At 35.4% G+C, this 13,733-nt stretch overlaps 3 protein-coding genes across 5 annotated transcripts; 1 reads left to right on the plus strand and 2 right to left on the minus strand.

The window, feature by feature from the left end:
• The first annotated feature begins 46 nt into the window (after positions 1-46).
• On the plus strand, positions 47-3,276 carry LOC108204777 (glutathione S-transferase T1-like). Its single transcript, XM_017374387.2, has 7 exons — positions 47-204; positions 314-387; positions 1,471-1,531; positions 1,826-1,879; positions 2,196-2,275; positions 2,505-2,710; positions 2,837-3,276. Exons 1-7 carry the CDS (start codon positions 140-142, stop codon positions 3,044-3,046), a joined length of 750 nt encoding a protein of 249 aa, XP_017229876.1. The 5' UTR covers positions 47-139; the 3' UTR covers positions 3,047-3,276.
• Positions 3,277-3,403: 127 nt separating this feature from the next.
• Positions 3,404-6,679, minus strand: LOC108204776 (uncharacterized). 3 transcript variants are annotated; one of them, XM_017374385.2, is made up of 7 exons: positions 6,501-6,679; positions 5,808-5,940; positions 5,120-5,709; positions 4,542-4,734; positions 4,384-4,448; positions 4,053-4,263; positions 3,404-3,939 (listed from the first exon to the last, which is right to left on the minus strand). In XM_017374385.2, the coding sequence occupies exons 1-7, from the start codon at positions 6,515-6,517 to the stop codon at positions 3,586-3,588; spliced, it is 1,563 nt and encodes a 520-aa protein (XP_017229874.1). In that variant the 5' UTR covers positions 6,518-6,679; the 3' UTR covers positions 3,404-3,585. The 3 variants fall into 3 exon arrangements, with proteins under 3 accessions (XP_017229874.1, XP_063942213.1, XP_063942214.1); XM_064086143.1 differs by having other exon boundaries at positions 5,120-5,706; positions 6,501-6,654; XM_064086144.1 differs by lacking the exon at positions 6,501-6,679 and adding an exon at positions 6,021-6,130.
• Positions 6,680-7,940: 1,261 nt separating this feature from the next.
• On the minus strand, positions 7,941-13,499 carry LOC108204758 (uncharacterized). Its single transcript, XM_017374357.2, has 9 exons — positions 12,821-13,499; positions 12,159-12,359; positions 11,935-12,057; positions 11,652-11,689; positions 11,455-11,563; positions 9,027-11,270; positions 8,742-8,897; positions 8,462-8,586; positions 7,941-8,308 (listed from the first exon to the last, which is right to left on the minus strand). The coding sequence occupies exons 1-9, from the start codon at positions 12,896-12,898 to the stop codon at positions 8,047-8,049; spliced, it is 3,336 nt and encodes a 1,111-aa protein (XP_017229846.1). The 5' UTR covers positions 12,899-13,499; the 3' UTR covers positions 7,941-8,046.
• Positions 13,500-13,733: the final 234 nt, after the last annotated feature.

The raw sequence follows: 13,733 nt of genomic DNA on the forward strand, positions 1-13,733 counted from the left end.
TCGAGTTCCGACAATTTTCTCCTCAAACAAGACACACACAGAGACAGTATATATATGTTGATTCAAGATCAGAAACCTTGGAGAGTGTAATAAAAAAGAAAGCCCATTTGTCTTAAAAGGAGCTTAAGTGAAAAAGAAGATGAAGTTGCAAATATATAGCAATCGCCTTTCTCAACCTTGCCGTGCTGTTATTATCTTCTGCAAGTAATCATATAAATTATTCAACCTCCACTTATTTGTACATACACTTACTGGTATTTTTGTGTGTATTTGTTATTATGTTTTAATGGGTTTCTTGAATTTTCTTGATTAGGCTTAATGGGATTGAATTTGAAGAGATTGATGTTTCTCTTGCAAAGGGTCAGCAGTTCAAGGCTGAATTCAAAGGTTCTTGCTTTTTGAAATTACTGTTTTTTGCTTATTTTTGTATTTTTTGTATGATGGTATTGGGCTATAAAATTGGAGAATATATTGAGTTTGAACTGAATTTTGAAGAGTTGGTAGTAGAGACCATTTGGCCATCAAGGTTGTTGAAAATAATTTTGTCGGATTATCGTAAATGTTACAGCAGAATAGGAGCTAATAGTTGTGAGATTAGGGAAGGAGAGTCACTAGGACTAGGAGGGTGATATCTTGAACAATTAAATTAAGTTAGGAATTGTAGTTAGAGTAAATTCCTTATGTACTAACAACTAAGTTACCGACTCATGTGCCAAGATGATTGATTGCTCTTTTGTTGTTTTCAGTTCCTAGTATTTGATAGAATGTGGGATTGTAAGGCCAAGAGCTTTTGCGCTTGGCCATTGGCCCAATATCACCAACAAGTTCCTATGTTTAGAGCTTAGAATTAGATTTTCATTGTTCCCTTTCTGGTGCTTCAGAAAGAATACCGGCCAGCGGTTGTTGTGTGACAGCTAGTGAAACATGTGGTGTCATCATTTTTGTTTGAGGTGAATGGGGCGGTTGAACCTTAAGTTAAATGGAGCATTGGTTTACGAATATAAAATGGCGAACCCCGCACCCCGCCTCTCTTTCCCCAATTGCAAACCCAGTAGTATCCAAATATCTCGAGTTTGAATCATGAGAATCCAATATTGTTATAAAGAAATTTGGACACCTAGCTTAATTATGGCCCAGGCTCACAGTTATCCCATGCCAATTCCTAAATGGGCCCTCTGAGTGAGGAAAGTTTCTAGCATCTGACCATGATATCATGTTATTTTCTGAATTAGTAACTTTACAGGTACTATATAACAAAAATTGTGTATTTTAAGTGTTTGCTAAACCTGATATTGCAGTTTTACTTCGATCACTAGATCAGAGAACCCTGGTCTTTCCACTGTTTCAGCATTGTCCTGCAACACAAATACTAATATAATTCACTTCTGAAGTCAGTTACTGTTTAATGTAATTGCTTGCATGGTATTATCAGAAATTTAATGATATCATCTCCCACAATACTGCTTTCAGCAATAAACCCAATGGCCAGAGTGCCAGCAATTGTTCATGGAAGTTACAAGCTCTTTGAGAGGTACTCTAACTTGCTGTTACTAATCGATTTCTACCTTTTCTTTCATATGGCTTGTAACTCAACTTTTCACGTCTACTGTGTTTGCTCTTCTAGTATGTAGAAGTTTTTATTTTGTTTCTTCATATCATAATTCATCTATCTAATATGGAAAAGTTATTACTTTGTCCTCCAACTCTTACGCAGTCTTATTTTTCAGCTTGATCAGTTTAAGATTATTATTTTCTTAAGCTCTAGTTATTGTTACATCTTGCAGTTGTTTTACTAACAAAATTCTAAATTTCTTATGATCTGCAGCCATGCGATTCTTATCTATCTTGCTTGTACATTTCCTGGAGTTCCAGACCACTGGTGAGATAACATGTAGCTATTTTATTGCTACTCTATTACATTGGTTTGGAACATTAACTTCAATACTCCACAGTTTTTAGGGATGGATATAGGAAATAACGATAACTTAATGCTTCTAAAATTTTATTTATTTTTTGGTTTTTGTTTCTGTGTTGAGAATAATATTTAAGATTGTCTCCAAAACAAGCCAAACAAACTTAGCATAAATTAGCTATTTTTGCAGTATCGACATAAATGGTCATAGATTCAATAGTAAATGGCTACCTTAAAATTTCTCTATTTGCCTAATTCTGACTCTTTACTACTCATTGTAAAGGTATCCAGCTGATATACAACAAAGAGCAAAGATCCACTCGGTTTTAGATTGGCATCATTCAAATTTACGACTGGGGGAAGGTGAATACTATAGTATAATCTAAATGACAGTCTTGCTTTTGTTCAAACTCGCATATTTCCAATTCATGCCAAGAGTAAAAATGCGACCACACTGTCATTTATATATTTGAGTAAAATCTTTGATGCTTCTTGATTAGCTGTTGTAGTATATAATTTGTAGACCTATTGAATATGCAACAACATTTGGTATAATGAGCTATAACCTCATGATTGAAACTTTCATTCTCAGCTGGGTATGTTCTGGATAGTAGACTTAGACCTCTACTTGGTGGTAAATTAAATCTAGAAGCTGCTGCAGTTAATGAGAAACTTCTGTCCAAATCTCTTGCAAAAATTGAAACTTTTTGGCTCCGAGGAGATGGTAAGTTTCTGCTGGGAAACTTTCAGCCGTCCATTGCAGATCTCAGCTTAGTGTGTGAAATCATGCAATTAGAGGTACATTTTATATTCACCCTTGTTTATATTTCTCTTTAGAATGAAGTCCGACTCACATTTAGGAGCATTATTAGAATCGTGAAACACTGAAAAACTGAAGGGAAATGTTTAACATGTTGAATTTAGATTGTGCCTGAAATCGATCGTAATCGAATACTAAGTCCACACAAGAAAGTTCTGCAATGGATGGAGGATACCAAGAACGCAACTAACCCTTACTTCGACGAATTACATTCATTCATATTGGAGCTCAAAGCCGTGTTGAAAGCAGACAGTTCAGTTGGAGTAACCGAAGAGACTAAGCAGAGGAGCCAAGCAGTGCTATCTAAGTTGTAAGGAAGGAACACCTGAATGTGGTATGTGCCTCTTTTGGTTTAGAGCTCAGTTTTGCCACATGTTGTGAGAGAATAAAGATGAAGAGCCTGGTGTGCAAGAATATATGCTTTTGTTCCTAATAAATTATAGGCTGAGGTTTACATTATTATTTCGACCATTTTGTAGTTGTATAACATTCTGTTATCAGAAACTTCAAAAGTATGAAAAATAAGGTGGTTTCACAGCTATAAGTTTGAGAAGCTCTCCACGAGTGAAAAACTTAAGCTTCAGTACTAAGAATGTATAGCATGTATGTTATGAAAGCTCTACAAATATAAGTAGTTAATTTTGTACTATAATTGTTTTGAAATAAAAAACTACAGCAGAAAAACATTAATGTTTACTGTCAAATTATATAGACAAAGCTAGCACTTTTCCTTACCAATTTTAATTTCCTTGGTTTGCTACATTGTTTATGCAAGCAGAATATATAATGTACAAAAATTCAAATCACATAATGAATTAAAAGTGTCTCCCCATATAGAGGTGTTCTATTGTTTCTAGCTCACATTACTCCAGTAACTCTTCTCCCATATCTCTACTTGCTTCACTAAACCAGCCTTGTGCTTTACCAATTTGCCTAAAAAGTTGGAGTTATAAGGAGAAGGCAGTGTGCATGGACTTTCCAAAGAAGGACTCTTCACTAGTGAATCCATCTTAAACTTTTTCTCTGTCCCTTCTGCATTGCATACCATTGTTTCCGAACAAAATTCAACAGCTTTTTTGGGTATTTTTGGGTCAAATCTTTGGAGCTTTGCATATTCGTTTAACAAATGAAACATGTAGTCATAAACATAATCCATCTTCAACTCATCTTGGATGAAGGTGCTAGCAGCCTTTCCTATTGCTTGTGCCTGCATTCGCAAAATATCATAGGATTAATAAGACAAATTCTATGTTCATAGTGATACTTGTATCAGTGGATGTTCTGTGTTGATGGTGATACTTGTATCAAGAATATGAATACCTTATCGGGATTGAGATTTCCCCATACTACAGCATATTCTACGGATCTGCATTTGTCATCGTTGTTGATTGGCCAGTAATGTTCCAATGGCTTTAGACTTCTCACGAAGAAGTCATAGTAATCTGGTTTCACTAACAAAGTAACCGAATCACAGGCTAATATGTACTTTTCGCTAACTGACCAAGCATATCCTTCAATATAAATCTTGTATCTACACATTGATCACAAGTTCAAAATTGTAAAAAAAACAAGAATGGGACAGTAATCTGATAAGAAAACAAGAATGAGACGGTAAGATGATTAGATATAAAATTCAGAAAAAGTTTCATACCGATAAGTGCATTGATTTGCAACATTTGATTGCTGGAATCCTTGTTGCCCTTCACGAATCCAGTCCTAAACCAAAACCAAACACAGAACACACTCAATTACATTCAGTAGATCGATTTACCAAATAATATCGACTGCCTAATGAAACCATGTCCTTACCTGAACAAAGAGGCGGGCATTCCAGTCCTGTTCTTGAGAAACATTACACTTGAGCAAGTCTTTTCTGTTGTCAACGACGAAAGGGTTTCCTTTCCAATAAGCATATGGTTCCCTTTCAATCCATTTGACCTTAGTGTTCCCTTCTTTCATTTCTTTCAGTATCATTTCCCATGGTTTTATATTTATTTCAGCCCTGGAATACGGAAGCAAAGTATTTAACAAAGGTAATGTAAGCAAATAACTATATAGTTTAATGAAGTGTTATTGAATATAATACAAGGGTTTTGGTCCATGACAATCGATATGACTCAAAGAGGTCTTATCCAACACACAGCTCCATTACCATCAGATCTGTATTTCAAGGGTTGAGATTGAAACCTGTTTTTTTAAGTATCCGCTATAATTTTCCGCGGATAGGGATTCCCTATCCGCGGAACTTAAAAAAACGAAGTTTCAATCTAGACCCTTGAAATAGAGATCCGACGGCCCTAGAAGTGTGTGTTAAATAACCTGTCCCTGACAAAATACATCATAAAGAAACAATTTCAACAAAAGATGAGTGAAGATTCAAAATTTACCATCCCCAGAAGGACCAATCAGGAAAGACAATGTCACTAGTCCACTTATCACCACAATATCTAAATAATGGTGGAGTGGCGATATTGAGTCTACGATACAAATGCGATTTCACCACAGGTTTATCATCAGTATCAAACATCAATTCCAGATCTGGAAGTCTCCCGGGATACCTTCTCAACAACTGCAAAATCCCCCATATTGTGAACACATCTCTAGTCTGTATCGACTGCCTGAACTTCTCTATGTAAACCTTCCCTTGCACTATCACTAGTCGAAAATGTGCAGTCTTTTTCGCTTTTTTTAACATGTCCCTCGTAACCCCTGTAGCCTTAAACGGCTTTAAATCTTCATGTATCCAGCGAAAATACTCAGGGCAAGCTGAACTTGCTCTTAAATCATCACTGAAAGCCTTAGGATAATTTGCTGGACACGTTTGTGTCACATTTTTAGGCGAACAAGAAAGTGGTATCTCGACTCTCTCTTGGATTTTAACCTTTTCGGGGATTTTCTTCAGTTCATCTATTTGTGTAGTTCTCTTGTTCTCTTTGGGAACAATAATCACACTATCAACATAAACTTTACTCTGCTCCTGAAGATCAAAGATGAAAAAACACAATCATAAACTCATTAATGTCACACAAAATAAACTAACTAGTCAAATTTGTCACAAATATCATGTAAACTTACATGATTAATCGCAGAATACATAAACCCTGCAGCTACGAAGATGAAAACATAAAGTATAGTTGTACTGATTCCTGATGCCTTCTTCAGTACTGGTAAATGCCATAACTTAGCTCCTGATGAATCTCTCGACAGCCTGGAAAAAGTATCCCATCATCAAAATATACATTTACGACATAACTAATACTACCAATTTTTTTTTAGCTCTGAATTTACCTATTCAATTCATCGAAAATCCTAATGCAGTAGCCTAATTAAATTGTACAAGTAATAGACATTTGGTCTCAATTTTTTCTGTATCTGATCAAGTCCACTAATACACTCTCTCCATCAAATGCACATCAATATAACAAGCATGTATGAACATTTCTTTCCTCTAAAGATACACGTAAAATTCCCCATCGCCTCCGCTCATAAAAACAAGACCGGTGTGTGAGCGTGTCTAATTATCACAAATTAAAACCGAGTCTCCAAATAACCACATATTTCCAACATATATCACACATGTATAAACATTTCTTACTAGATACACGTAAAATCCCCCAACAAGACGGACGAGTGTGTGAGCGTGTTTAATTATCACAAATCAAAACCGAGTCTCCAAATAACCACATATTTCCAACGTGTAAAACTACATAAATGCAAAAACCATACATATCAATATATCAAAACAACAAGAGGCCAGTGTGCATTTACCTGTCAATGCTTTTCATCTCGAACTCGAAAACTCAGAAAATTTTGCTGTTTCTTGAAGCCTAAAACCCTGGCGTGTGGATAGATAAAAGTTTAGTATGAATGGTGTGAGATTGCACGTACAAAATTACAATGCAGACAAATGCAGATGATAAGAGGTGGGTTTAAGGGTTTTGTTGTTTAGTAAACTCGGTAACAGAAATTGAGTTATACTAGAATGTTAAGACAAGTCAAACTCTCTGGACTTGTTTTTGGGTTTAGTTTATGTTAGGTGTTTGGTCTAATTTTCAATCCTAGTTTTATTTGGTTTGAATTATCTGCGTGAATTGCGTCCGTAAAAGGGGAATAATAAAAGTATTTGTTGTTTGTTAGTGGGTATGTAATTATTCAATTAATGATAATAAATGATGATTATTACTTGCCAACCTCTCTGATATATATATGCAGAAAATCTTTTTTAATATACTGAAAATATTTAGGAAAATGGGATATTTATTTTGAATTTTGAAAATATTTTGTGAATTTGACCAATAATATATTATTAGGATTTTTCTAGTAATTTTAATAAAAAAATTAATTATTTATTAAGAAAAGAGAAAATATAAATATATGTAAACGTGAAGGTAAATTAATTATAATATAATAAATGATGATTATTACATGCCAACCTCTTTTGTATATATATGCAGAAAATCTTTTCAGATATACTGAAAATATTTATGAAAATGGGATATTTATTTTGAACTTTGAAAATATTTTGTGAATTTGAGCAATAATATATTATTAGGATTTTTCTAGTAATTTTAATAAAAAAATTATTTATTTATTAAGAAAAGAGAAAATATAAATATATGTAAACGTGAAGGTAAAATAAATTAAAAATTAAATTATTATATGTTTTTAATATATTCAAATATTATTTACATGAAGGTGAAATAAAAATAAAATTATTATATACATGTGTTAGAAGGGCCTGTGAGCATCCAGTCCCTAAAAATTATCTCAGTGATGTATTTTTTTTTTTAATTTTTCGCAAAAGTACTTTTTATTTTTAAAATACTTGCCAATCTTTTTTTTGTGGTTCGTTTGTTAAAAATACAAATTTGCAATAATTTTATAACTGGAATCAACTTAAAATGCAATTTAAAAAATAGAAAAAAAAAAAAGAAATACTCATCCTAATCTTTACAAATGGACACATTCTAAAACCCATTTTAAATTAATTTGACTGATGGTTTAGATGGTTTAGATTGTTGTTCATTCACTGGTGCCGTTGGAGTAGAGTAGCAGCACAGACATTGTGGATGGACCATGTAGAAATCTATTGAAATTTTCAATAGTTTCTTGTACTGATAAAAGAAACACCAGAGGTTTGACACAAACTAGGTGATATAACTTTGTACTATACTTATACTTTCAACAGAGGAAAATTGTATCAAGCAGTAAGAGAAAGAAACATATTTTACCAATATACATGAGATTTTGTTAAGTACAACGAAATGTAAGATCTACATTTCGACACAATTAGAGTACCCTTTCGTCTATGAGTTCAGGTAAACAAGGACCAACTTTTGTTAGAATTTTTGAAGTTGCGGAGTGCCATCACAAGCTGTTGTCTTTCACCCTCTACCTCGGCAAATTTGAGACTTATTTCTGAATATCTCTGTTGCATATCCCTCAGTTCACATTCCATCGATTGGTTTTTCTCCTTGAGCAAAACCATTTCATCCAACAATTTGTCTAGGTTTTTATGATCTCTTGAATCCGTAGCAGAGTCTTTAATTTCAGTATTTGATGGAATGCCGTTATTGCTGAGTAGGTAAACGAAATGGGAATTAGAAAACTCCTTACATTGTTTATACGAGGACTGTTTTAAGTGAACTTCGTTTTAATTTATTTCCATTAGACAACTGGCATATATAATTTGATAAAACTGAATGCGTAGTGTAAGTTTGTCAACTTACCTTTCTGTCAATGTTCGCGGAGATCCCATTTCCTCAGCTGAGCAATTTGTGGTGTTTATATCCTGAGCTCCTAAGATTGCTGCTCCTCGTATTCCAGCATTTAGGTTCCCACTATCTTCAATTACCTGTTTTAATAGAAATGTGAACCCTTGTATCAATACTTCTATACATGTTTTGGACCATATATCTGATTAAGATTCAAACTTGGAACAAAATGCAAACTAATATTAAGATTATAAAAACTTACTCTAATGCACCCTATTTAACACAAATTTCCTACCTTTTGGCATTCGTAGCCACAGAAAGTTGTAGCATTTTCTCTGAGAATTTCGCAATTTCTCTCTAAATCTTCAATCTTCCTTTGGAGATCTTGTTCCTTCACAAGAAATGTGTTTGACGATTTTTCCAGAGCAACTTCTTTCAGCTTAATTTTACCCTGCAAGTCATGGATAGAATTATAAAAAAATCAAATATGTTTTTAAACTAACTAAAGAATGATGAATAACATATCTGGTGGCCAAAGGATGGTAATAAAATGATAATAGTAACACTACTGCAATTTTACCTCGAGTAATTTTAATCTTTCTTTCAGGTCTACCAACTCTTTAGAGGTAGGAGGAGAAGGGATATATTTAATATTTCTAGCTTTCGCTACCTCTGGAACTAGTGCTCGTCCATTGCCATCTTTGATTTTCTTCTCTACACTGCATAATGCATCTTCCTTCTTCTTTAGCTCAGTTTTAAGTTGAATAACCTGTTTCTGATATTTTTCTTTCTGCAACTCTTCGGCAGTAGAAGATAGTTTCAATTCATTATACTGAACTTTAAGGGTTGCCAACTCTGATTGAAGATTCTCAATCACCGACTTTGCTTCGTCCTTGGCATTCCTCATTACGTTCAATTCTTCCTGTAAAGTTTCTGCTTCCATCTTCAACAATGCTACCATGCTTTCCAGTTTATTTCTTTCAGCGGCCCCCTCTTCCAGCCGTAATTGAATGTTGCTACTTGATGCCTTCATTTGTTCTAGCTCAGCTCTTAAAGTTTCAGTCTCCTCTGTTTGTTTGGAGGAGACATTATTCACTCTATCCAGCCTTTCAATCTCGGACTGAAGCAGCAAGATTTTCTGCGAAAGAGTTCTCTGAGTTTCCTCGGTGTGCTTTCTTTGATTTTTAAACTCAGCAGACTTATAATCAACTTCCGACTGCAATTTTCCTATTTGGTTCAGTTTCAATTGTAACTGCCTGGAAAGTTCAACCAGCTTTGCTTCGTAGTGGTCCTTAACTGACTGGACCTCTTCCTTAGCTTGCCGCAGCATTTCTTCTAAATAAGTTTTCTCCTGACGAAGGTCATTAGCATCAGTCAATGCCTTGGTAGCTAGCCTTTCATTTGCAGTACATGTAGATGCCATCTGCTCAGAGAGCCTTCGGAATTCTTCCTGAAGCCTATCTGCTGTATTAGCATTTTGCCATCGTGTCTTTCTCAGATTTTCCTCTGCTCGTATAGCTCTCTGCTCCTGCTCAACTTTGGAACGAGTAATGTTTCCCAGATCAGCTTCAAAGACTTGTGCCTGCTTATCTAATTCTTCCTCTAAGCTTTTAACATGATTTTCAAGATCACTTATGTTGTGCAAAGAGTCCGAAAATTCTTTTGACTGTTTCTTTAGTTCGTTTTCCAAACTTGAGATCTTATTTTCAAGGCCCTTTATAGTGGTATAAGAAGTTGCACATTCAGAACAATCATACTGCATCTTCAGTTGATCTTGCAACTCGCTTAGTTTTAATTTATTTGAGAGGTCATGGTTTTCTTGCTTCATGATTTCATAATCTAGGGCAAGCTGCTCCAGTTGCATCTCAAAATCATCTCTTTCTCTCTTGTAGATCTCTATTTCACCACAGAGGTCAATGATCTTTTGCTCCTGCATGCAAGAGTCCTTGACATCAGTGTAATCCATGACTAGCTTTTCCAAGGCCTTTTGGTCTACATCAAGATCGCCACTGGATCTGGAGTTGGTTTCCCAGTTGTCTTTGGAATTTTGAGTTGTTGCCGATCTGTTAGAAAGGTCCAGGATCTCCCTATTCTTCTCTTCCAACATTTCATCTAGGTCTTGCACAGCCAGAATCAACTCATTGTTTGACTCGCGTGTTTTCTGAAGTTGTAAACGAAGATTTGCACTTAGATCTTTCTCATGGTTCAATTCTTGCCTCAATTCTTCAATAAGAGCCCGAGGATCACCTCCTTCATATTCCGATTTGTTTCGCAATCTAGCTTTTTCACACTCTTGTTTATATGAGTCTCGCTCTTCTTTCAGGCTAAGAACCTCTCTTGAAAGGTCCTGTGCCCTTTTGTTCTCCCTCACAATATTTTTACGCAAAGTCTGTAATTCTAAGTCTGAAACTTCTGCCTGTCTTGCTAAAACAACAACCTCAGTTTTAAGCTTCTCGACCAAGATCTCTGGAGCCCCCTGAGGCCTCTCATCTATAAGAACTTCACGCGGACTGTTTGATGAGTCATCTGTGCTTGCATCTGGAACAGAACCTCCTGACCATTCCAATTGTGATCCCTGCTGTTCATCATAGATTTCTGCCAAGGTATCAGAGTTTAATCTCTGAGTCACCTGGGAATGACCTAGAGGAGATAGGAAGTTGCCACCATCTTTGGTGGTACTGACACTAGTCATGTCAAGTACTCGAGGTGTATTGTGTCCAGAGCTGGTTTCTGAACTTGATAAAGTACTATCAGATCTACCAGAATCCCTGCAAATTTTTTTCAGCTCCGCAACATGTGATATCATGTTATTGAATGATCCTTCCTGGGATGAAATAAGATACAAGAACAGTATAAGATGCTGATATCTTCTCGACTTACGCTAAGTCTGATTGAAGGTTTTATATTCAATAAGCACATTTCTTATCAAGCAAAGATAAAAATACCAAGGTGGCAAGGTAAAACAACACATTAAGATAATATCATGCCTTTGGCTGGTAAATGCTTACTTCCAAAATTTTGGTTTTGATATTTTCCTCCGTGTCACTATTGCTTAAATGTGCTCTCAAGCTCTGATCCTTAGAATCATCTTTCAAATTTTCACCATCTTCATATTCTCTAAACAAATTAAAACAAGTTATGCAGTTAGATAAAGCAAGTTGCAAACTTTAACATGTGGAAAAAAGGTACAAAACCATGTTTTCACCTTTGACCAGCAGAATCTTGTATCCTTTCAATCGTAACCTGTTTCAGAAGAAACATTTGCATATATGAGAACTTTACTCTAAGGATGATTAACATTGTACCACAATAACACCACGACAAATACTACTAGTACTATGGCCTCAATATATGGCGGATAGAGAGATTTCCATATACCAGATAAGATTGTTCACTGAGAAATATTAATGTTATCAGAGAAAATGAGCATGTGGCAATAAAGAGAAAGAGAGAGATACAGAGCATTAAAGAAAAAAATGATAACTAACATGCAAGACAGCCTCAAATCTCGTGTTCTTGATTGGAAGAGATACAGTTGAAGGCTTTGTGGCCACAGCATAATCTGCAAAATTCATGGAAACTTCACCCAGAAGACCAAATTTCGACAAACCCTGCAAGTTGGTGGAGACATTTCAGTCATCTTTGGAACATTAACACCACTTAATCAAGAGTAGCAAATAATAGAAACCTAAAAAGTACAAACACTACGTACCGTTGAAAAGATAACATGATACGATCTCTCATTAATCTTCCCCGTTTTAGGATCCCTGGTGACCTTCATTGTTTCGTAAACTGGTTTCTCCCAGTAACAGCTTCCATCTCGAATTTTTACTTTGTCCAATATCGAAGTTGGCTTCCCACCCTCGGCAGGAATCACCGATATCATCAATGTATCCCCTCCTGACCATGATACCTGAAAATAAACACCAATAAAAGCATTGCTTCAAAATCAAAGAACCAAATCACCTCCCTCACACCGTGAAATCCAAACTAACTAACAAGTCTGATCAAGCTAAAAAGGAAACTAAATCCAAAAAAAACAATTTTAGACTGCCTAACTGCCTAAAACTACAACCACTCTAGTTACCAAGATTCACAGTTTTTAACACTTGACCATTACGGAGAAATCCAAAATAAGTAAAAATATGAAATTTCAACAATTCCGCACAAAAAACTTAAGCATTGCAAAACTAAAAAACTAAAAGGTGTATAATTTATCCCAAACTTATATCCACATTGCATTAGACAACAAATTCACCATCATCATCAAATTTCTGGAAAAGAAGGTACCCTTTCAAGATTTCAAGAATAAAAAAGAGAACTGTACACAACATATACTATACAAATTACACAAAACAAGAAGCTCAAATTCACCTTAGTGGCGCGAAATTGCAGCTTAAAAACAGCTTTGGTCTTGTTCTTATCACTCCTCCACCTCGCCGGCTTAAACATTTCTCTCTTTCAAGCCTCAATCACATACCCCCTAATCTTGTCGGAGCTCCGGCGACACTGGCTCGCCGGGAAACCACCATTCCAGCATAAAGATCACACCTTTCCGATAATAACCAAACCCCACTTCGAATTTCAAGCTCTTAATCAAGAAAAATCACTCAATTCAACCAATCACACACCCCTCTACCTCGTCGGAGCTCCGGCAACTCTGCCGGAAAACCACCATTCCGGCCAAAGATCACCCCTATCCTATAATTAACCAAACCCCACTTCGAATTTCAAGCTTTTAAGCAAGTAAAATCACTCAATTCAAACAATGGCACAAAAACGATTACACTAGAAGTACTATAAGTTGACGCACCGAGTTAACTCAGTGGAGTGAATGCGAGTCAGGGCGAGTTAAGGGTTGAGTTTGGGGGTAATGGGGTGCCTTGGAACAACTCGTGAGTGAATTTAAGGAGGCCAGATGGTGCAGAAATGAAGCAGATCGCAGAGGGTGATTGGGTGTACTTACATCTGTCTCTCTGCTCTCGTGTGTGTGTATATACGTGTAACAATCTTCTCTTGCAAAATCTCTCTGGTTTATAAATCTCTCCCCCTCTCGTCTCTCTCTTAAAATTTTGATTAAAGTAGATAATTTTAATTATTATAATATTATGTAGTATATAATAATATAGATATCAAAATGACACACCTAAATTCTCTCAAAAAAAATGACACACCTAATATTTGGAATTTAGAATGAAAATAATAAAAATAAAAATAACAATGATTTCACAAGCTTAAGTGTGTCGAATGGAGTATTTAAAGAATGATGAACTAAAAATTCGATAAA

The sequence above is a fragment of the Daucus carota genome, chromosome 1 (genome assembly GCF_001625215.2).
Source record: "Daucus carota subsp. sativus chromosome 1, DH1 v3.0, whole genome shotgun sequence".
Lineage (NCBI taxonomy): Eukaryota > Viridiplantae > Streptophyta > Magnoliopsida > Apiales > Apiaceae > Daucus > Daucus carota.